The sequence below is a fragment of the Alligator sinensis genome, unplaced genomic scaffold (assembly GCF_000455745.1).
Source record: "Alligator sinensis unplaced genomic scaffold, ASM45574v1 scaffold741_1, whole genome shotgun sequence".
Lineage (NCBI taxonomy): Eukaryota > Metazoa > Chordata > Crocodylia > Alligatoridae > Alligator > Alligator sinensis.
This window is the reverse complement of record NW_005842212.1, coordinates 627,100-650,984: the sequence shown is the minus strand read 5'-3', so window position 1 is coordinate 650,984 and position 23,885 is coordinate 627,100. Positions and strand designations below refer to the sequence as shown.

The window sequence follows — 23,885 nt, the reverse complement described above, 5'->3', positions numbered from 1 at the left end:
CAGCTGAAGAGGGCTGAGCTGCAGCCTCCATCCATGCTTACAGTCTGGGGAGGTACAGCGGAGCAATAGGAAGTGGCTTATGTGACTTGGTATGGAGAATTGGATGCCTGCCTCTCTCTTACTCCCCGTTTCCTGTTTGGTGGAGTTACTGGCAGCATTAAATAGTATTTCTGAAGAATAGCAATATATGAAAACTGTCAGTAGTGGATTCAATAATCCTTAAAATGTTCTTGGAAGTGTAGAAATAACTTGGAAAATGTGGAATACTGGAAAATGTAAAGGTGCATATTAAAAAAAGAGAGAGAAAATTAGTAAAAGTTTATCCAAACCTTTCAGGCACAGTCCAACTGACAATATCTGGGAGCCTCTGATGTCAGGGGCGTGACCAAATTTTGGTTAATTGAAGGTTTTATTTAACTGGCATTTTAAATAATTGGGTTGATTGCACTCTGATGCTAACGAGAGGGTGCTAGCTGACAAGAATGCAAAGAACTCTGGCTGGTCTGGAGCTTGCTAGAAAACCAGACCTTTCCAAACTCCTCCATTAGATGGTGCTCCAAGAGTAACAAGTGACAAGGCTCCGTCGGCACTCCCGACTCGGCAGACTCCACGCAGACGAGGGGGAACAGCTCAACTTGTTACATTTCCAATTATTGATCAGAAAAGTGAAAGCGCGGGCATGCTCTTGAGCCCATCTGAAATCAGCGCTTCCCCTTCTTACGCGGATAACAAATCGACTAAAAAAACCCAAAAACCTGTTCAAATTATTTCTACTTGGCATTTCCACTGTTTACCGCATATTAGGTGAGATTATTTATTCTCTTCCGTCAGACTGCACAAGACAAGTGAAAAATAAATAAAAGGAAGTATCCGGTGTCCATGGGAACAGCGTTAACAAAAATAGCTCATTCAGCAAACTGACATTTTGCATTTGAAGGATTTCTACCGTTTTGCGATGGCAGTGGTTTGTAAACGGTGTTCGAGAGCTGATTCCATACAAATAGCAGCGGATCAGGAAGACAAGGCAGTGCCCGGTATCAGCCAGAGCAGCGCCCCTCAAGTTCTCAACAGAAACATTTGAGAAATAGCACGCTGCGAGTCTGATCGAAAATGTGAGCGATTCCTTCATTTCTGCAAGAGGAAGGCTATGCCCTTCCCCTCCCTCCCTCCCCCTGATACCCAAACCTGGAAGGGATGCAAACCGCCGTACACAGCAACACGAGAAGCAAAGTGCGACATACAGATATCGCAGGCCCTGATCCAGCAACTCTGTCTACACAGGTGCGGGGATCAGAGCAGCCGCAGGGCCGTACTCTCGGCTTGCATCCCGGCACGTTAGGCAGTTTATATAACAAACATATGCACTCATCCACTTGGCTCCTTTGGTAGAGGCCCTCAATTCTGCAAGCTGCTGCTAGGGGCGTACCGAGCCCACTGCCTGCAGTGAAGGTCTCAGGTGTTCAGCATCTTGCACAACAGATTCAAAACCTGCAGCAAACTCAACAGCCTGGGCGGAGGGCAAGTGTATCTAGCCTGAGGCCTCCTCTTTAGCTCAACATAACAGGAACTAGAGAAGGGGTCCTACACTCGAAGAAGTGGAAGCTGGTGTCAGGTTGGACTTCTCCTTCTGTAGCTCCGTCCCAGCTCCTCTCTGCAAAGAGTGGAGAGCAAAGGAAGCCGGCTCCAAGGCCTGCCTGGCCGAGCTACCCACTCTGTGACGGAGCCACAATGCTTCAATGCGAAAAGGCCAGTGATAGCAGGACAAATAGATCACCACTACGAAAGGATACTGGCTGCAATCCTGCCCCCACTGAGGCCAACGGGAAGCCTGTCAGTGACTCAGGAGCATTGACTTTGGACTAGAAGGGATCACATAGGTCACCATACCCAGTCCCTTGCTACCACCGACAACCATGAGACGCTTTGTTTTGATCACGCTCCACATTGAAACCAGGTAGGGTTTACACCCCCCCGATGATCCAACTTGGAGGCTCTTCCAAAGCATCAGGGCTGCAATGTCCTTTACTTTACTCAGTCCTCCTCTCTCCCTGGTGTTTTCCCCAACAGTGTATTTGCTGAGAGCAAGCCTACCCCCTCCCAGCACTCATCCTGCTACACTAGCGAAGGCTAACCTGTGGCTCGCACCCCACTAGCGGCACAGGCAGCCTGTGTGTGTGGCACACAGCAGCTGGGGGTGGTGGCAGGCAGCAGAGCAGGGGAGAGGGCAGGGAGCAGAAAGCAGAGCAGCAAATCAGGCAGGGAGCACAAGACAGGAAGCAAAGAGCAGGGGGGTGGATCAGGCGGGGAAGAGGAACAGAGCGGCACTTGGGGAGGGCACAGAGCTTAATTTGTGGCACGCCTGCCAAAGAGGTCGTGTCCCCCCCCCGCCACCGTACTAGGTCCAAAAGCCCAGTTCTTGCATCTCCTCTCACAGGGGAGGCTCTCCATCCCCCCACCCCGCCTGTAGCTTTTTGGCAGCTTTTCCTGAAAACGGGTGACCAGAATCATGCGATCTCCTGAGTGCCCTGTGCAATGGCAGGAATAATTCCTGCTCTCTACTGGAAAAATGATGCCCGATACAGCTTATGATTGCATTTGCCCTTTCACAGCCACAGACTAGGCACTCGTAGGCATCTTCTTACCAACTAATGCACCCAGGTCTTCCTCTGTCGCTGTCATTTCCGACCTACGAGCTCACGGACAAGACTTTGCTCAGGTCCTGAGCCGCGTGCAGAACAGTCCAAAGGAAAATCTGTCGTAATTTTTTCGTTAACATCTCTGCGTAGGACACCTGTTATAATTAGTGTATGTCTTGCTCCCCCCTGCTGTTTTGAACACCACCTCATCCTATTCACCATACATGCTACATTTATATAAAGTCACTATTGTCTGATGGACCGAGCATGGGGCCGGAAGCCAGGAATTTATGACACCTAATCCCAGACCCAGTAATGACCTTGTGTGGCCTTGGAAAATTCACTTGACGTCTTTGTTACTCAGCACTAAAATCGGAATAATGATCTTTACTCACCTACCTCAGAGGCGTGTTATGAGGACAGATTAGTTCATGTTTGTGCTGTGCTTTGGAAATATAAAATAATATCTAACTGCTAAGAATTATTACAGCCAGTTGTTTTCATCCATTTTCGTGCCATGCATCTGTGTTTGGTGGTTGCTGTTTCGTTTATGATGAGCTTAATAGCACGTGGAAGCAGAGCTTTCATAGCAAATAATACATGTTAACGGGTTCATTCATTTAAAATACTGAACTACTTTTTCCCCAAATGTATCTGTAATTTGCAGAGTTTGGAACTGGCCTCTTGATCAAATCCCTTGTGGCAGAAATAAGCCAAATTTCCTTTTTTGCAACGTGTTCTACTTTCGCGGAGCCCATTCGGAAAGTGGAAATACAGGTATCTTAAGTACCCATCCCTCCAGTCAAAATCTCTCTATTTTCTCTGTTGTACTTTACATATGAAAGTGATTTCTTCAGGAAAAAAAAAATGCATGAATTTTCACACTAAACTGAATCCAGATAACAAGAGAAAAGAGAGAAAAACTTAATTAGAAAGAATTAATTGGGAAAGATGCATCCTGTTGAGCAGTTTGCCGGAGGCCCCCATTACAGTCGTGGTGCTATGGTTACGGTTGAAATGGCACATCCTCCCAAATAACCTGATTTTACATCAACAGTGAAGAGCAAGATCATCGTTTGCCCTACGTGCCCATTTGGGGAAGAAGCGAGGAGACAGCTCCTCGTCCCTTCTTCATGGACGAAACGCCCCATGGCTCACAGCGCAGGGTGAAGTGCAGCCCTTGCAAGCAAGTACCTCCTGACCCACTCTGGGGGGGGCAGACTATAATGGCAGGGCCCGGGCAGAGTCTGGACACCGCTGCCCCATGAAGCATCAGCTGGTGCGGCACAGAGGAAGGCAGTCACCAGCGGCTGGCAGAGTAACGGGGGAGCAGGGAACAAGCTAGCTCTCGAGTATGTCTGCACTGTGCCACGCAGACCCACAACCTGCTCCCCGGTTTCTCCAGGAGTGGGGCAACTGCGTGCTACCCTCCTTCAGATGAGATATGAAAACCAGCTAGCCCTGATCCTTCTGGAAAGAAAAAAAAACATTGCCTCTCTCATGCTCAGTTTATGTGCAGAAGTGATCATTTAGGTGCGAGGAACGTGTTAAGTCAATCAGGCTCCCTGATACTTCAAATTCAATGCATTAGATAGTTTCAAAATATTAACACAATAGAGCAATTTTCTCTCACTCTCACATGGAGCCTCTACTCATCTAATTAATAAAAATTTCAAGGAACTTGCATTTACAGCTGTGTTTATTTTAAAATATTAAAAACAAGTGCACTTCAGTGACCGCCGTGCCTTCAGATAACTGCTGTTGAAAAGCTGGTTGCTATGCAACCTAAAGTATTGTCCATATTATCCTCACCAAGAGATGACATATTGTATGAAATAAAATAATCCTCTTTAAAAAACAATACAGTAAAAAGCTGGTTTTGGGGGGCAGAAAGGGGAGCTTGCAATAGCTCAGGGCTCTTGCAAGCTCAAAAGAAAGACGGTGTCTCTCTCCTACAGCTACACTCCATCAGTTACTGAGCCATAATGCAATTGTGATGATTAGTGATATGGCACGGGTGATAATACATATAAATTGCTTGGAATAGAGCAAACAAGCCTGAAGATATCAACTCTAAGGTTTCTTAAGCAATAGTTTACTCAAAGCAGCTGCCGGGATGATATTTCAGAGAACGAAGCCAAATAGGCCATTTTACCCAACATGGTCTCAGCCTGTACGTGTCCCATTTGTCCTAAAAAGCTCTTTTATTTATTTCACAAGGAACATTTTTGTGTTGGTGAAATAAGCTGGACGGGAGGAGACAAAGCATCTGTCTGCAGAGGCAGAGGGCTCAGTTATACCGTGGGGGAAACAATCCCTGCCCACCCATCCCTGCTCCATGTGCATCAGCTCTGGCAGTGAGGTGGGGAGGATGCCCTGGGGGTGGCCCTGGCACTTTGCTCAGGATCTCGGGTCCTGGGGTGCACGACAGCCACAGCCACAGTTTCACAGCCCCACTTGACAGAGCGGGTGGAAATTACGGTATAATTACATTGACTTAACGTTTGTTTTACGTTTCCAGAATGGTGTGAAGTGGCTTTGACGTGACGCAGAGGTACGGTGCTCCTCACGGTGAACGTGGCATCGGAGTCCAGCTCAAAGCCACTTCCCAGAGCAACCCTTATGCTCTCTAGTTATGTTGGATCGCAGCTTTCCCCTCCCTAAGTGTATGGACCATGGAAATTGTTTGACAAGGTGGCAGGTGCAAACTCTTTTCCTCTTAGCTCACCATTTTTACATCACCTCACTTGTCCCAAAGCAATTTAACAATATTATGCTCCCTTGGGAGACAGGAGAGAGAGAGAATCACTGCTTCCATCTACAGAGAAGCTCAGTCAGAAGGGGGAAGGCCAAGCAGTGGGGCAGTGGCATTGCCCAACTAGACCACGGGGCCTCCTGCCTCCCCGAGAGCTCACTCCTTCGCTCCTGTAAATCAGCACCAATCTGTTGGCTGCGGCTCCAGCAAAGCCGTTTCCACCCGTTTCCACCCTCCTTTTTATGGACACTATTTAGATTATCTGCCCCTACCGCAGACTGGGCATCATGGAAGAGCATCAGCGCTCGCACAAAGGGATGCCATGTTTTCTGGCTCTACTTGGAGCAGCTGTGGGCACTGCTGAGTGCAAGAGGCTTTGGCAATGTTCATCCCCAACCAATGAAAGTTAGAAACATCCTCATAACTCTGCTCCTGTTTCCATGGAACTAGATGTTGCTCAGGCAAGAAAATGGGGTAAAAGTACTAAATATTTTAAAAGCACTTCACTTCCAAGCCCATTTGCCATCTCAGTGTCCTTTCCTGGAGGTTTGCCTGAAAACAGCCCCTTTCCATGGAAACAGCAAGGGAAGATCTTGGAAGACCATGGAAACAGCGAGAGAACAGAAAAGAACATCTGTAATTCTTAATGGGGGTTTGATTCAGCCAAGTGCTGAGCTCCCTGGCTCCAGTTCAGAAATGCACGTATTTAACTTTGAGCATGTGTGTAGTCCTATTAAAATTAAGCACAAGCTTAAAGGATTTGTTGGGTCAGAGTCAGGGTTCATCAGTATGTGGAATACACCCACAATGCCATTATTATATTGGTATAGCCATGGATTCCTGCTTGCTTATATGCATTCATGCAAATAGTATATATTGCATCCCTCTAGTGGCCAAAAGGGTCACCACCCACAAAACTTGCCAGGAGTTATTCCAAACAGACTAGGTAGTCACACTGCCAAACCAAAGTGTTAACTTCAGCTGACATAAGTAGGGGGAAAAAAATTACTAAATCTCAATCATTTGCCAGCATGAAGTGTGTATGATAAAGGACAAGTATAAACATAAGCTCTCTATCATACATTAATGTTACATTCATAGACATATAAGGGCAGTGTATCTACAGTTTATATATATAGTTGAAAATATATTAAACTACGGTATTATATTTCACAAATGAATCATATAGTTCATTAACATTTCTCAGAGACTTTGAGCTCCATTATTTAAATGAGCCTTTACTTACTTTCCCGTAGCTCAGCAGGATTATCCTCACCAAGACAACGTTAATGTGAGCACCTAAGGATTCATCGTGGTAGATTTCATTAACCTGCGAGAGAGCATTGACATGTTTAATAATGACCCCGTCAATAAGTAATTATGGTAGTAATGATAAAACATAACCTTCTTATACACCGTCTTCCAGATATAGATCATCTGTGCTCATTAATAAAAAAAGGGGCATTTCTGTTGAAGTGAGAGAAGACTCTTTCTTCCTGAAATTATGGCGCCCTTCTATACAGACTACATACAGACCTCAATCGGGAAAGTTGTTGAAGTCAATGAGAATTTAAGCAGATGGTTATGTGCTGTCCTGAACAGGAATGGACTTAACCACAAGCACAAGAACTGTTTTGATTTGGGTAATAATTGACAGAAATACTCCCAAGGATGAGAAACCCAGTACAGCACCATGTTGGCACAACTGTGTCAACACTAATCCAATCTCAAACTATACAAGCAGAGAAAAACCTACCAAGTCCTAACAACTATGACATATTTTTGTGTTACACATGAACAGAGGCAAACCATTTAGGTGCACCAAAAACAGAGCTAGGAATATTTTAATGGAGTGAAATACAGACATACCAGCAACATCTAAGAACTAACACTCCAAGCAGCTGCGGAAAAAGATAAGCTGTTAAAGACGTTGGTTTGGCTAATCTACGATGAGAGAAATGCAAGATCATGATGGCCAACTTATGTGCTTGAAAATGTCTTTTTTTTTTACTTTACAAATCGGAACAAATACATAAATAAATATCTGGAAGGCAAGGATGTTCCCTTCTGTCTTCTCCCTGATCATTTGCTTCCAGTAAATCATGACTCTGAGCTACACCATTTCATGAGCTGGAGACAAAGAATTCTTCACATGTCATCTTTTCTAATTATGAGAAATATATAAATCACAAGAAGTTCATAAGTTTAAGTATAATTTTATTAAAAACAAGATTGCGAAAACATTGGAGTTGCATCAGTGGGTGTAGCTCCATAGGGGACTACATCAAAACAGAAATCACTTCTGAGCTCCAGAGAAATAGTTAGATGCTGCAGTGGTAGGGTCGAATTGATGTTGCTGCCATCATGGTCCAGGAAATACGTGAGAAGCAAGAATTTTTGGGGGTGACATCTTTTATGTACGGTTAGGCTAGGTATTTGGGTGAGACCTGAGGAAGGGTACCGTGCTACTCTACAGCTTCACTTCTCTAGGTCTATCCCAGCCATGCGGCTGGGCCCATAAAAGATATCACCACAACAATTCTTGCCTCTTGCATAGATTCCTTCGTGCAAGGTAAAAAAAAAAATCATTAAATATTAAACTGGGAGTTTTCCTGCATGCTGGGTACTACTTACAGAAATAGTATCTTGACATTATGCTTCCAAATTCAAGCTTAGGCACCTAATTTTCCCAAGTTGCAAACACCCGACCATTTCCTGGGCAGTGACTGAGATCCGCTTGGTGCTCATTGCCCTGTGAAAGTTTGGTTACTTATTTAGGTGCCAAGACGTGAATGTAACCTCTTTTATTTGAAAGGTGCGGCTTTTCTTCCAAAGACTTTTATAAAGGCAGATTACATGCTAGGCTATATTCATACACTTGCCTTTAAACAAAACATTTACTCTGAGCAAAACTTGTGTGCTATCGTTTCTTTGGGCTCTTTACACCACCCACTCAAGGGCATTATCTTGATGCAGAGATACTAATTTGCCTCTTTGTGCATTGGGAAAAGAATACATGCGTCACTGATAATGATCTGAAATATGCACTATGTTCCATATAAAGCCTCTGTGCACAGGGGACAATATATATGACATGTAAATAAGCATTTACTTAGTTCATAATTTATAATCCGTATTGTCACAGACTTCTTTCTCATTGCTTTCCAGAACCAAGCCTCAGCCTTTTCTAACAATAGTAGAATAATATAGCAACTGTATCACAACTATGTGCCAAAATAAAACTTGGCGTGAAAATGCAGACAGAATAATCCTGCAACACTGCTTGACAGTTCACGCTCGGAAACTCACAATCTGCCTGCTCTGATGAAGGAGAAACCCTGCACTAACCCTGTATCACGGGCACGCAACATCTTGCAGGGCACGAATCAGGTAACATGTCATGCTACTGCATATGTCACTTCAAACAGACACGCAGAACGGGACTGAGTTACAGTTGTAGGAACCATAACTTTGAAATGATGGACTTTTTACTCCTGTGTGGGAAATGTTTCTCCATATATATGCTAGAGCTGGTTGAGCGTCTGCCCAATGGGAAACTCCAATGTTTCAAAATTTATTTTCATTCCAAATGGGGGGGGAAAATCCCCAAATACTCCGAAAGATCCCCTGGAACAACATTTTCAAATAAAATAATTTCAGGTAAATGAAAAAATTCAATTACAATAAAATTAAAATGTTTCATTCTGATTTCTGAACTTTACTATTTAAAATACAAAATAAATTTTGGAATGAAAAAAAAAAATAATTTGAAATTAAAAACATCAAAACTTTCTGATAAGGTCTAAAGGGAACGTGTTGACCTACCAAAATACTTGTTTCCATTTTTTTCCTGAAATGTAATTTCATTGCAATTGACACATTTTCCTACAAAATGGCATTTGTCAACAGCAAAAGTTTCCATCAGGAAATTTTCAGTCTGATCTATTAACAACTTTTTGGCATTGTTTGCTTTGATTTGCTAAAAAGGGGGTGGCTACTGGCTACAGAAGACAACACACTGAAATAAATGCATACTTATTTTCATGTATAATCTAAATGGCATCTGCTTGTTTCCATGTGCTATTAAAAATGAGATCCAAGTGTCTGAACACTGAAACAGATGTGCTCTCAAATGCTTAATAGAACTCATATATGAAAAGATTTTCTCTTAAACTAGAGCCTTAATACCCTACCTGCCTTTTCATTCCCAGGACTGCAGTGCTATCTAATGGAATTCACCCTGCGTAACACATTACCAGCTCCGGGTCTCCGAGGCCTTTGCTCAAACTTATAACAGCTAAATTAAAAGCAAATAGAGTCATTACAACATACAGCCAGCCAGATAGAAAACTTCAGTAATGTATCTAGCTGTCCAGATAAACGCATGTAAACTTGAATCCATTTCTTACTGATTTTGTAGTGATGTAAGTCCATTTACTTCAGTGGAAACATCCCGGTTCATACCCACAAAAGGGAGATCCGAACTGTGATTCCTGCCTGTCTTTATACGTGTAAATGATTTCATTTAGCTTGAATCCCTTTTTCTACTATAGTATGCTACAAGCAGGAACCTTAAGTCCTGTTTGTCTTATCTTCTGCACTTCAGCTTATTGAAAGACCCCACTGCTGCCCTTGTGATGCTTCTAGAAAATGGTAATATAGACCCCTGTACCTTATTGATTCTTAGGTAGTATCTAGCCAGGGGCTTTACTGGGCACATCTACATGAGATGTTTATTGCGCAGTTGACTAATTAACTGTGCAGTAAATGTCTCAGCGTGTGTGTGTGTGCCCCTCTGAGGGTACACAAAAATAATAAACTCTGCAGTGGAGTTTTTTTATGTGCAGCAGTGCATGTGCAGGAGCTGACCTAGCTGGCTGGGGCGCAAGGGTGCTTCAGTGTGGGGGCTGCCTGCTGGCTAGCTCTGCATTGAAGCACAGTTGTGCTCCAGTCAGCCCATCCACAGCACACTGAGCGGGGTCGGAGCAGCCCTGGGCTGGCAGGTTGCTCCCTGAACCCTCTGCCTAGCTCTACTCTGTTCTGCACTCCAGGTGCATGTGTAAACAGCACACTTGTGAGTTTCCTGGAGCAATAAACTGTAGAGCAATAAGTAATAATAAGCTCACAGTTTATTGCTGTGTACTAATTGTGTGTGTATACACTCTCACTATGTAGCAAAATAAGCTTACAACAATATAAAAAGAGATACATGATGCAATTTGTTTACTATCAATTGAATGAATTTAGTGTTTTTACTCTTGTTGCAATCAGCCATAATTTCACATTGCAGTTGGTTGTACTGTAGTAAAATCTGCATGGTCATCTCTGCTGAGAACTATTTTGGCAGCATTCCATACTGGGTGTATCTCTCTGGGTCTTTACATTGGTGAGGATCAGCTCCTTAAACGATGGCAGTGCAAAGGAAAAGGAAGCACGCAGACAGCGTCTCCGACTCAAAGTTCCTGCACTCCGGTGCTTTGCATTCAGATGTGCATGGTGATTCAGCATTTAGAGAAGGCAATGACGTTGGACTGGGGCATCTCAAAGAACTCAAGATTGGGCAAATTATTTTGAAGGAAGGTCTGACAAGTCACAAAACTACTAAAGGTCACAGACCATTTTTCTACTATCTACCTCTATAGTTTAAGTGACTGGCAATTTAATTAAAGACAAGACTTTTCTGTTCTCATCTTAACGGAAGCCTTGGGCTATGCATTACAGATAGATGCTTCTCCTCCAAAGCCAGGTTGGCACAACTGGGTGCCCTCTGTTAGAGAGATGGGCTGTGTTTATTTTCCCCTTCCAACTCCCCTTGCTCATTTTATGGTTTTTCCTAAGAAACTGGAACCAGAGACTGCAGCTGAGCCCAACCTGAACAAGCCAAGCAGTTGCAAAGGATGCGCTATGTTCTGTTTATATTAGCTTCAGGAAACACTGATAGGTTTTTAAAGTGCTTACCACAAAGAGGCTCTAATCCTGACGGGGGCTTTTGAGCATTACTGCAATATAAATAAATAACAACAACAGGCCTGCAGCTTTGCAGGCCTCACTATTGGTCAGGGGAGCTGCAGACAACTTTGCAGGATATACAAGTGAATGGTTTCCATGTATTTTTGAGATGACCATCAATAAAAGCAACAGCAGCACAGATATTATGGGAAGTAATGCACAGATGTATTTGTACAGTTGTAAAGAAGCTTCCCGATTCATGGCACACGTTACACGCACGCGCGCGCGCGCGCACACACAAATAAAACAAACCACCGCCCCCTCAAACTCATTGAACACAGACCATCAAAAGCCATCAGAAAATAACTAGAGTTAGGGACAGACATTCAAAAAGCCTGAGCCTGAATTAATTCAATCTTTGCAGGTTCGTCTAACCTGGCTATGCTGAATCACTTTGTAACTGCACAGACATCCCAGAAATGTAGGCACATGCCTGCAGTGGCTCAGGCTAGAAGCCTGGGGCTGCTAGAGCAGCCCTCCCTTCCCTTTCACAGGGCTGAGCTGAGGGGTGTGTGGCCAGGCCCAGGCAGCATTTTTCACTCCATCAGAAAACAAACAGCCTCTCTCATTAGTTCAAACTCTTCTTAACCAAAGAAGGAAGGGAGGGACATTACCACCTCAGGTTTGATTAGCTCCAAAAAGCCCTAAGCTAACACTGTTGTCTGCCACAGCACGGACCGTAGCCAGCCTGCGGTCTGCTAGCTAATGCTGTGCGTCTGTGTAAGGCAGAGGGGATGGGGATCCCTGCTTAGCAGGGAGTGGGGAGGGGTGGGGGAAAGTAGGAGGAAGCCAGGCAGACGCTGCTGTGCCTCCAAGTCTCTGGTGGAGTTGCAGCCAGGGAGCAGAGGGGAGGGGCCAGCCCTGCTGTGGAGCAGAGAGCCCTGCCCAGCCCAGAGAGCCTGCTGGGATGCCAGGGGAGTCTGGCTTAACTTAAACCAGCAAGGTTCAAACCTGCCAACCTCAGCTGGATTTGAACCAGCAACACAGTGCATCACATCTGGCCACTTTCAAGATACTGCAAGATCCAGTTTATTTCAATACTGCAATGTGCTGATGCACTCCAGCCACTCAGGCTTCCTTATCGTAACCAGAAACTACATATGCAAGTATCCCCTTTGCAGTTATCCCTGCCTGTATTTCTGCTTCTGGGGACAGCATGGAGACAGATGTCAGGGCTGCATCCATTGTAGCAGAGGGGCTACCAGCCTGCTAGGATACAAGAACTCCAGCCACGTCATTTTTAGGACATGGCCTATGATGCGGTTTATGCATCTGGATGATAACTGTCTTATCTGCAGCTACTGGGGGGCTGGAGGACCATTCCATTATTGCCTGTTTCTGCATAACATGAATGCTTGTTTTTAATTCTGGAATGTGAAGCCCTGGTGTCAGACGGAGAACAAACCCTTTGTCCTCACCACCCCATCGTGGCATCAACAGTATTTTTCTGTTCTCCTTCTTCAAACGGCACCACCACTTTCCATCTCCATCTCTTTTCCCTGTGCGTTTGAGGATGCCAAGCGGACGTCTCCAACATTAACACGACTTCACTGCAACCGCAACAGGAATAACCTGCCACTTGTTTCCCTGATGGATCAATCCGGCCACAGAGAGGTTGAATGACTTTCTCAGGGCCATGTTGTAAGCCTGTGGGCAGAGTCCATGACTGCCATTCCCCTTCTTTAATCACTAGCCAGCATTCTGATTTCCTCTGAGAATAAGCTTTTTTTCCCCTGCAAATCCCTGTTAAGCATCATGAGGAAAAAGAATAATGAAAGCGCACAACACTGATGAAACTTAAAGGTCAAACTACAATCTCAGATTGGGAAAAAAATCTACTGCTTTCCTCGAACACAGAGGCAAGGGGGACATTTTGGAAATACTTGGCAATGCATACTGCAAAACTGAGATTAAAATTTGGCATTTTGTATATAAATCTCAGGTTGGCAATTTGATGTACCTTAGCCTGAGTGAGAGCGCAGTGGGTAAGACTAAATCCAAGCTAGCTGCTCCTGATCAAAATGAAAACCATTCCACGGAACAGATGTGTTGGCAAGCAAATAGTTAGCTTAGTATTATAGGTCTCTATCTCATCTTTGACAGTAACTTCGGCTTTAGAAAGGTCATGGCTTTTTTCTAGTTTCAGGACCAATTTATTTTGTTCAGTTCCTTCCTTAGGCTTTTTACATGCCTTAGCTTTTAGCTTGCAAACAACAGCATGGAGATGTTTCTCTAAAGATTATAAACTAAGTTTTGACCACAAGAGCCTAATCTAAATGGAAGCAATAAACAAGGAAGACGGGCGAACCTTGGAGATTTGGTTCAGCAAAGCATTCAAAAACTTGGATGCCTGTCAAAAGCTTATCTAAAATACCCGTTGCACAAATGGAGTTGCCACTGAAATCCCTACGCAATCTCCATCCTTCTACGAGCTGCCAAGGATGGGTCCTTTGGGTGGAAGGCCTGGTAGTCTACTGCCCGGTTTACTGTATTTACTTTGCTGCCCGGTTCTGCCTTCAGAGCACTGCAGTATGCCATTCATCCCAGAAGCCTCGTGGGGCCCTCATATCACGAACATGGTGGGAAATCAGGATGCCTAGCTCCTACTCCCCAGACTTTATCAGGAGGATCTGAAAACATTCTCAGATCTACCTGAAATGGTGCAATTTCTGTGGGACTCTTCTTTTGCGTCTGTGCAGCATCCAGAAGCATAAGGCCCCATTTTCAACTGGCCACAAAACACCATGGTAAAATAACTAATAAAACCTGATGCTGAGACACTCCAGACATTAAGAGAAGTCAGATCTGGTTCCAAAACTTTCCGATAATACTTCATCTCAAGATTTGGGGTGAATTTGTTTAGCCAAATACTTTGCCTCATCCCGAACGACCATGCCAAAATAGCTTTTGTTTGTGATCTAATCCAAACCAAAGCTGCTCAGTAACAAAGGACAGGCAAACTAGTCCACTACATGCGTATATGAGGGGCAGATGAAGAACAGCATTTGATTAAAAACACAGATTGAGGAAGAGAAAGACAAGCAACAAATCTGGATTGTTTAGACTGGCTTATTCTTCTTTGGCACTCTGCAACTTGAAATGGACTGTGTCCATTAAGTGTTTTAGACGGTTGTCAGTGTGCAGAGGGGCAATATGGTGCTGAGATAAGCCTTTCTTTAGAAAATACCCCAACCCAGATCTTCATCTGTTCTCAGATTACACCTAACCTGTGACACCAACGTGAGATTTCCATTTAAATTGGTCCTAGATGGGTAGGAGCTGAAAGACTGTCCAGTCTGGGCAGCTGTTACTTATGGGAAGTGGTCAAACCGGTGAAGAGAGCAAGTTCTTCAAAGTAGCTTAAGTATTTATAGGCACAATCACATGTCATTGGAGGTCTTAATTGACCTTAGCTTTTCAAGGTTTGCTAGCTGCTATAAATTGCCAGTATTATTCATAACAAAAATCACTCTACTTAACAATAAGGAGAAGTACACAGCTAATCCAAACCCCAGTGTTAAAAATTACACTTCAAAACCATGGTGGAAACAAAATTTCTAAGAGGTTAGAGAATAAGGTTTACCAAAAGATCCATTGGACATCAAACTACAAACACAACTTCTGTACTTTGGCAATCAGATACCAAAAAATCACCATGGCCACAGTCAAAAGCTGTACTTCTTCCAAGTAAAAGATATGAACAGAGTAATAGTGGAATAATTGTCCATACACACACTGAAAATACACACAACCTGTAAGTTCATTATGATTAACCAATACACAACGCTGGAGCAATGTTTGTAAAATTGTTAAGAGTCTGTTACGACTTAGAGAGCATTTGCTGAACTAAAATGATTTGAAATAATGGGTATCTTTGTATGAAGATTATTAGATTTTTTTTAAACTACACAGATCCAATCCTTTAAAGTACTACTGAAATATACTTCCTGCCCTAAAAATGCTACTGAGTTTAAGTGTGATTCTGGGTACAGAACATGCCATTATTTCAAATTATTCAACTGTCATGCCTCCCCCCCACTTCCCAACTTGAATTAGACAAGTTGCAGGATTTCATCAGCCGGTTACAAAATGATGATATTTCTGCTCTTTCCACTCATTTGGGATGTGCAATTCTGTATCTGAAAATCTTCTTCCTTCATCGTGCAAAGTTAAATACACTAAATTCTTACATATAATAGCAGTATTATGTACATCCTGTTAAAGAGAACGGGTAATATACTGAAACACACCTATGGGCCAGATTTTCAAAGATATGTTAGGTGTCTAAAGACTCAGCTATGACACTCAGCAGATTTTTTTCAAAAGCCCCTAGCTGCCTAAATCCTATGCATGTTATTCATTTGACTGAAAATTCATGCCATTTGTTCCCTTCCAATGAAAATCAGTAGGACTTAAGTTCCCCAAGGGCTAGATGTTTAAAAACTGTTAGGCTCTGAATGCCTGCTGATTTCAGTAGGAGTCAAGTACCTAAAAACATTTAAAAACTGGAGTTTAAGTGTCAATGCTACTTTGGAAAATAGGAATTTGGCTCCTTAGTCACTTGGGCCCAATTCCTCAAGCATATGTAGATGTCTCCTATTTAGGTGCCTCACTCCCATTGAAACCGATAGCCATTAGGTGCCTGTCGTTGAAGCTTAGGGCCTTAAGCACTTTTTACAAATTTCTGATCAAACAGCTGTATAGTAGTACATAAGCCAACTCCTGAATATTGCAATATATCATATGTAGTTCAAAGGTTTTGCAGTGCAGTTTTTCTTTGAATCACTTTTAAAAAGTGTTTGTTCATAAAAGTCTGAAATCAATGGGTGTACACAGTGTCAGCACAAATACTTCCAAAGACATTGTAAAGAGGAGACATGCCAACATGACAAAGCAAGATGCTTGAAACAAGGTTCAAATACTTGTAGAGGAATGAAGAGAGTCAGATAAATACACTGGGCCAAAGAGGAATCAATGAGCCAAAGACAGGAAAAGGCACGACTGTTTAACAAAGAACGCAGGAGTGGCAGATTTGAAGTTGAGATGATAACTCAGGGTCGTGTTCAGGTGGCTGGCAATGACCCCCATGGACTGCTGTGCTGAAAACATCTTGAAAACTCTGATTTTGTGAGACTGAAGTCTTAAAAAGTGGGAATCTTGTGAGGTCAGATACACTAACTAGTTTTTTGCCACTTCAGGACATCTCTTATCCACCAGACAGTGTCTTGGGTTCTGGATGTGAACCCAGACTCAAAATTGCGGTGCGGGTCTAGAGGAGGAAACCCTCTCCATCATCAGCAGTCAAGGGACAGATGAGAGAAACAGCTGCCAGAGTGATATATTTTTAAGGACAGAAACGCCATCACCAGGCATGCTGCCAGCCTAAATGGGCAACAGAAGCAACATTAACCTGGGAAGCATTTTTTTTCTTAAGCAGATTATGATGTGATTTTAACATCTTCAGCCCCAAGGCACTGATTAGCTGCCCGTGTCATTTTTTTTCTACAATACCTTATTAAATGAGAAGTATTTCTCTCTTTAGTTTTATGTGGAATACAATTTCTTTCACAATAAGCAGTAAGAGTCTCCAGATAATGGATTTCGCTTCTTAAACACCTCCCAAAACCACAGTGAAAATGTGAAATGATATGGATAGTCAGACTTGGAACATTTAATGCGGAAGTGAAACGACCTTTCAGGTTCTTGCATAGATCCTACAGTAGCAAGATACTGAAAGTCTCTATCGAGTTACTCTGCTTGCCTCCAAGAAGTCCCATCTTCCAGGTGATCATCGTATGCAACAGTTATAATAATTATTTTGAAGGTCACTTATGTCACCAATGTATAGGCGCGGTCTTTCGAGAGGCAGAGCTATTTGCAGGAGAGTGTTGTACAGGAAAGAACCACTTCACGGTGCACAGAAGAAAAGAGCTCAGGTATCAGGCAACAAACTGAGGGTTTTCATCTGTTCAAATGAAGGGTTTGAAGAGGTTCTGATTGTGTTGTGGGGCGGCAGCTTGGCGTTCATGGAAATACATGCTTTTGTAAGAAGAAATGTGGAAAATGGCCTGCTTCGCTCTGTTAAAACTCCTGTAGCTTAGTCAGGCTATAATTGGCTGCAACTCAAAGTGTGAAAAATTCTCTGGCGTTTGTCTCCACTGGTTATAGGACTGTGACTTCATTTCCAAATTATGGCATAAATATCAGAGTAGCTATTCAAGACACCCTAGGCCCTGTTTTTTCTTGCTTTATAGCCTTTAGGTGTGGACTCCAACATGCCACTTAGCCAGCGAAAAACAGATTTATTGAACAAGTCATGACATTGGGCACGAAAACTTATACTGTTTTGTTTGGGTTGGCGGTGAAGCCCCACCCAAGCTCTCTGGGAAAGGTTAATTCAGGACAATTTTTTTGCTCAAATCACTTGCATGCAGTGTGACATAGCCAGAACATAGCCGGAGCTCCTTCTTTCCATGCTCATGATATGGCAGGTTAACAACATGCATGTAGTGGTACCCAGTCTCTCGTTGGACTGCCTTCGCCCTCCCCTGGGTCACACCCCAAAGAGTCTCTCACTTGTGTGCAGATCCATCCAGAGACACCATATCTTCTCCTTTATTGCTCTGGCTGGCCATCAAGCTCTCCTGTAGCTTCTGCTGTAGGTCCAAGAAGCCACTAGGCTGTCCATAATCTGTTGGGCTTAGTTTTTGTTTTCCTCTCTGCACACCAGGCACTGCTTGCAGATATAGTGGAGCAGAGTGAGCCCCTTGGGCTCAGAGGTTTTTTCAACCCCTTTCTTCTTTACCAGGGGAAAAACATTATGCCCCATGCACATGGGATGTGGCATCTGCCTTTCAGGAAGGAGTTCAGCATGGAGGATTCAACTGCATTTATTTTTTTAGAAGCCAAGGGTCCTGATTTCTCCAGTCATCCCGTAAAGATTTTCACCTGCCCAGCATGGCTCTTTGTAAGTATTTTTGGAGAAAGCTGATGCCACATTCATTCCTTCGTAGTCATTCATAACTCAAGATGGGCATATGCAACACATGGAAGGGATTGCCATTAGGGCTTCTCAGATTGTCATACATTTTGTAATATTCATTTCCTGTCCTGGTTTACATCATGAGCTTCATACGGTGCTCCACTGCAGTGGGTAGTTAGTTCCTTGGTATTCACGGTTAAATGTCACTACATCTCTTCCTCTGAAAGAGGCACTAAGTAAATAACACCAACAGTTACAACGTAACTGGACAGAGAAACCTCATCCTGTCCATCTTTAAGGTCTCTGCATCCTCTGCTGACCATGGTAAGTTTACATTTTGAATCTCTCTGTTTGAAAACGTCAACCACTAGAGTTTCGACTACCATGTGTCTAGACCTGCCCTGCCGGGGTGAAATGACACCGTGTTTGCCAGACCTCAGAGCTGTTGCTGCAGATACTATAGGTGGAAGTGCACTGGCAAAGCACACCAATGGGAAATGCAACAAAAAAAAAAAAGTTTGCACAGATGCAGCCAACACTTGGCTTAATTGGTTTGTTGTACTGTCTGGTAGTTTGGATAAATCAATTTGCTGTGGTGTTTCAGTTATCTGTGACATGAAAAGGGTTTACTGAAAGGATGTTTTCCACTAAATTCCTTAAGTGCCGAACTGCCTATTCTACAGGCAACCCCCACTTAGCGCTCTTAATTGGTTCCTGAAAAACCGACCGTTAAGTGAAACGAGCGTTAACCGAAAGTTTTTGATGACCCAAGATGGCGACTGCAAGTGTTTGTAATGACCCAAGATGGTGACCGCGGGCATTATAACAAAACTCGCTGAGCGCTAAGTGGAATCGGGTATCAATTTAAAATGAGCGTTACAGCGAAACAGTGCTAAGCAAAACCGTGTTAAGCGGGGGCTGCCTGTATTCTGTATCCTTTAGTTTCATTCTCTTTCCAGGGAAGTCAACAGCAAAACGTCTTCCACCTCAGTGAGATGGGGGGCGAGCTGATATCACAACCATTCATGTTACCTGAAAATTTGGTAGGCATTTGGTTTCACATGGGTTAAGACCTGAAGGGACTTGAGATCACCTAGTTCAGGAGTGCTCAACCACTGACCAGATCTGGCCTCCAGCGCTGTGTCACCAGCCCATGGGGCTCCCTGAGAATCTGTGGGGAGCTCGTGGGCTACGGCCCTGCATGCTAGGTTGGGTGCACAGGACAATGCGGGACCCAATCCTGGCTCGTGAGGGGCGCATGGGGCAGCACAAGGCCCCAGGACCTCATTCCAGCTGGGGCGGGCATGGAGCCCCAGAGCTCAACCCGAGTGTGGGACCAGCCCTGCACCATGCATCCAATCCCGTGGGGCCAAAACCTCAAGCTGTCTTAGTTGAACCTCCTGTATACCACCACAGGTCCAAAAATGGTAGTTAAAACTAAAGCAGTGAAGTCTCCTTTCTGCTAGGAACAGGGAGAAATTCCCAGTCTCGTGGCAGAGAGTCAGGAGATGCGAGTTTTCATCTTCCTCTTGCACATACAACAATTAAAAGGTCTTTGGGAAAATCAGCAGCCTCTCCATCCTGTGGCAGCAGTGCCACGGTATTCACTGCATCGGCGTGATGCTCAAAGAAGCAGCGATTTGGCCCAACATCACCTACCGCATCATGGTACTGCAGTAAAGGGCCCCGGGAACTGGCAGAAATGCGAGGCAGGGACGAACAGGACTGTCCTGATGGCTCCTCAGAAAAAAACCCAAAAAACCCAGAGGAGGGCCCTGCCTCCTGAAGCCCTGGGAAATCTCAAAGCTGGCCATTCTTTGGACCGCTAGGCAAGAACATTTCTCTCAGGCCTCAAAGAGACACGATTCTACCTCAGGTCTAAGACCAGAACAACCACTGCTGGTGCCACGATCCCCGGGGATGCGGGTACGAGGTAGATCTTCCGCACTCTCTGAATCGGTTGCAGAGACGGCATACCTGAGACTTGCAATTTTGAACAATCTGTGCTGGACTGCTCGCTAAAATTAGGAATAAATATATTCCAGGGTTGAACCTTTTATGACTCCCTTACAATTACTGTGCGCCGTATATCTTAAAAATAGATTGAAGTGACATGGTGAGTAAAGAGTCCCATTTAATCTACTTCAACATGCTCGCCACATTGCTGTTAGGCTTGTTTGGCCTTTGTTAACTTGGAGATGTAGAAAACCATCTGTTTTGGCTGTAGACTTCCCCCCCCGCCCAAAGACTCAGAGGAAATAAACCACATGGGTAAATTAAATTCACCGTGTTGCTGCCTTGCACTGTTGAAATATATATTTACAGCCATCAGATCAACATCCACAAAGTACCTTGAAACTCTGTAATTACTGTATTTACTAGACTCCAAGACAGGGGTTTCCCTCCCAGTCAGCACCGGGAAAAAAAGGTGCAGCGTGGAATCAAGTATCAGCCTGGGGCAGGCAGATGCTCAGCTCTGGCTTCAGCCCTGGGCTTTGGGAGGAAGCTAGAGCTAAGCTACTGCCTACCTAGGGCTGAGATGGCAGGGGATGGAGTCTCACAGACAGGGGAGTGCAGAGGAGACCATAGATATGTGGGGGGAATAGGGGAGACTCGTGTATGCAGCTCAGGGGGAGCACAAAGGAGACTGCACAGCCTATTCCCCCGCAGCTGCCCCCAGCTCCAGTCCCTCTAGCCCTGACTTGGCCCAGCTGAGAGCTGCTGCTGCTTCTCCCTGGCTGGGCCAGGCTGGGGCTGCCAATGCTGCTGACTGCCCTGGAGACAGAGCAGAGCTGCAGCAAAAGATAAGTGGCAAGGGGGCTCTGGCATATGGGGTGGAAAGGGGTGGAGGAGAGGGGGGTGAGCGGGCAGGCAGGGAGAACAAGGGGCAGGGGTCTGGTCTTTTGCCCCCTACTACTGCTTTGCCTGCCACAGTAGCGGGGGGTACAAAATTAGGAAGACTTTCCACTAATTAGCTTCTGTGCATGGAAAACAACAAGACATTTACAATTTTCCATATATATAATCTAATTTTGGGGCAGTTAACTTAGATTCAAAATGGTCTTGGATTCAGGTAAATACAGTAGTTCTGCTTTTCAGGTACAGGTACTCCCCACTAACGTCATCCTGGTTAACATTGTTTCATTATTACGTCGCTGATCTATTAGAGAACATACTCATTTAAAGTTGTGCAATCTTTGATTATGACGTTGTTTGGCTGCCGCTTGCTAGTAGGTAACTACTGTGATATAATTGGATTAGCTTAACACCGTTTCGTTTAAAGTCGCATTTTTCAAGAACACAACAACGTTAAGCGAGGAGTAGCTGTATTTATAATGCAGCTGTAAAGTGTCACTGATATCTAGAGAACAAAATGTCAAACCAGAGGTTTTTGGGGGTTTTATTCCACTGGTCACAGAGTAAAAAGCAGCAGCATTTTAGATATTCTTAAAAGGATATAATTCAGGACAAAAATAAAGAACAAAAATAGAGACAAGAGTCTCTAATTAAATAACAGTCTACCAGCTATAGAACGCACCCAGTGTTTTATTTCCCAACTACAGACTTACTTCTATAATCTAGAAAGAGCCAAAAAGTTTTTAAAAAAAAGACACTATCAGGGCCCTACTCTGTCCATGCCCAAAGATTATGGTGTCAGACTCAGCCTCGTGGGTAGAAGCTGCACCACTGTTTTAAACAGATCATTAAATGGTTATTGGGCCAGGTAAGAGGCTGCATCTGTAGCCTTGGATGTGGGAGACCAAGGTTGGTGCTCCTGTGATCCTAAGTCAAATGCAGGACCTGAATCTAGGTCTTAGAAAGGCCCTATCCACTACACTCCTGGCTGTTCTGAGGTGATTCTTGCTCTCATTTCCTTGCAAAAATGTTTTCAAAGCTCGTTTCCATTCTGTTGCAGACATACACGATTGCTGAAACCTTGAAACAATCGTTACAAAATGCAATTCCTGTCTTCTGGCCAGTGCTAGTCAAAGGCTGAATAAGGTTGCGTCTTGTGTGCCAACACATTGTGAAAGGGCAATGTTTCTTCCCAACTACATGAATCGGTAGTCTGCTGGGCGGAGGGCAGTTCTAGGACTGAATACTGGACCAAGTAAACCGAGACATGACAACAATGGAACAAATGTTACATCACTTTCCGGAGATTTAAGTAATGCATTTTACTGAAGAGTGAACAAAGATGGGGTACAGGGGTTTGAGACCTAAAGGCAAGGAATGAGATGACTTAACTGGATCTTTAAAAGTGTACAGTCAAGGTTGACAACACTGTATTATTAGCACAGTTCTCAGAGCTATGCAAAGGGAACCAGCACTACAGGAATGCAGGTCTAAGACCATAATGCTTGTTCTTTAGCATAAGTCCCACAACTTGACCTCACCTGCCACAACTCAGCAAAATGCTTAGGCTCCAAGTGTTAAACAGTCTAGCTCACAGTTTGCATCTTGGCTACTTCTTTTTGTCCCCGCTTTATGCTTTTCTACGGAGGACGTGACTTTTGCTTTCGGAATGTCTATTTCTGCACTGAGAAAGATGGATGGGATCACACTCAAATGATTAAAACAAACTACAATTTCATTTTGTTTCTAATTTCATTGCAATCCCCAGCGCAGCTGACAAGACACTTACAATATTCATCAGGGTCAGGAGATACTTCTGCACATGTTCTTTGCCATGGAACTGCACAACCGAGTCGTCAACTCCTAGCAGAACTTCAATGTTGTAGTCATCATCAGTCGCGTGCCTTCGATGCCTCCTTCTGGAGTTATTAACTCGATGTTCAAGACGGTTTAACATACTGTCAAGATAATCCAAATTACTCAGGTCTGCCCCTGAAATGAAAGAAAAACAGACCATGAAAAAAAATAGCGTGCTTTTGTTTTCATTCTCATCAATACAGAAATATATGCTTTAAAATAAAGAATCAGGAAGGTAAATTCTATCTTTAAATACTCTGATAAGTTTGAAATAATTGCATTAGTTTTATTTAAGCTATTCTGTATTTAAACTGGTACAGCTAAAAGAAAAAGCTGGCCTAGAGTACATTTACACTGCAACAGATCTGAACCTTTTCCATACAACTTCTGCTTCTATTATTCTGTCCTGTTCTTATGACACCGTCTGAAGCAGAGACAGCTTTTTATATATGGGTCTATGCCACAATGCAAAATCATCATCATCAAATAAAACAGGATAGTGGTATAATGTGCTAACATACCGAGAGAACAATTTGGAGCATTACCTTTGTTGGTTAGAAGGTATGAGCATACAAAGATTATTCGAGCGTCTGGTGCTAGACCACAATCCTTAATTACGTACCATGCCCCACAAAACACCCCACTTTCATTAGTCTTATTCTCAAACTCCAGAATCAGACTTCAATGAAAATTCAGTTACACATATCACCTTTCTGTATTCATCCACACACAGATAACCCAACCTGCAGTTCCAATGCATTACACCATCTTGAAGATCGATCCAGGAATG

General features: G+C 43.8%; 1 protein-coding gene across 1 annotated transcript in view; it reads right to left on the bottom strand.

The window, feature by feature from the left end:
• Window positions 1-23,885, bottom strand: part of ADAMTS2 (ADAM metallopeptidase with thrombospondin type 1 motif 2) — a 236,872-nt gene that overhangs the window by 47,936 nt on the left and 165,051 nt on the right. Inside the window, exons 5-6 of the mRNA XM_014521388.2 lie at window positions 23,028-23,230; window positions 6,638-6,721 (exon numbers count right to left, since the gene is read on the bottom strand). Of these exons, the coding sequence (XP_014376874.2) occupies window positions 6,638-6,721; window positions 23,028-23,230 (287 nt within the window). The remainder of the gene's footprint in view (window positions 1-6,637; window positions 6,722-23,027; window positions 23,231-23,885) is intronic.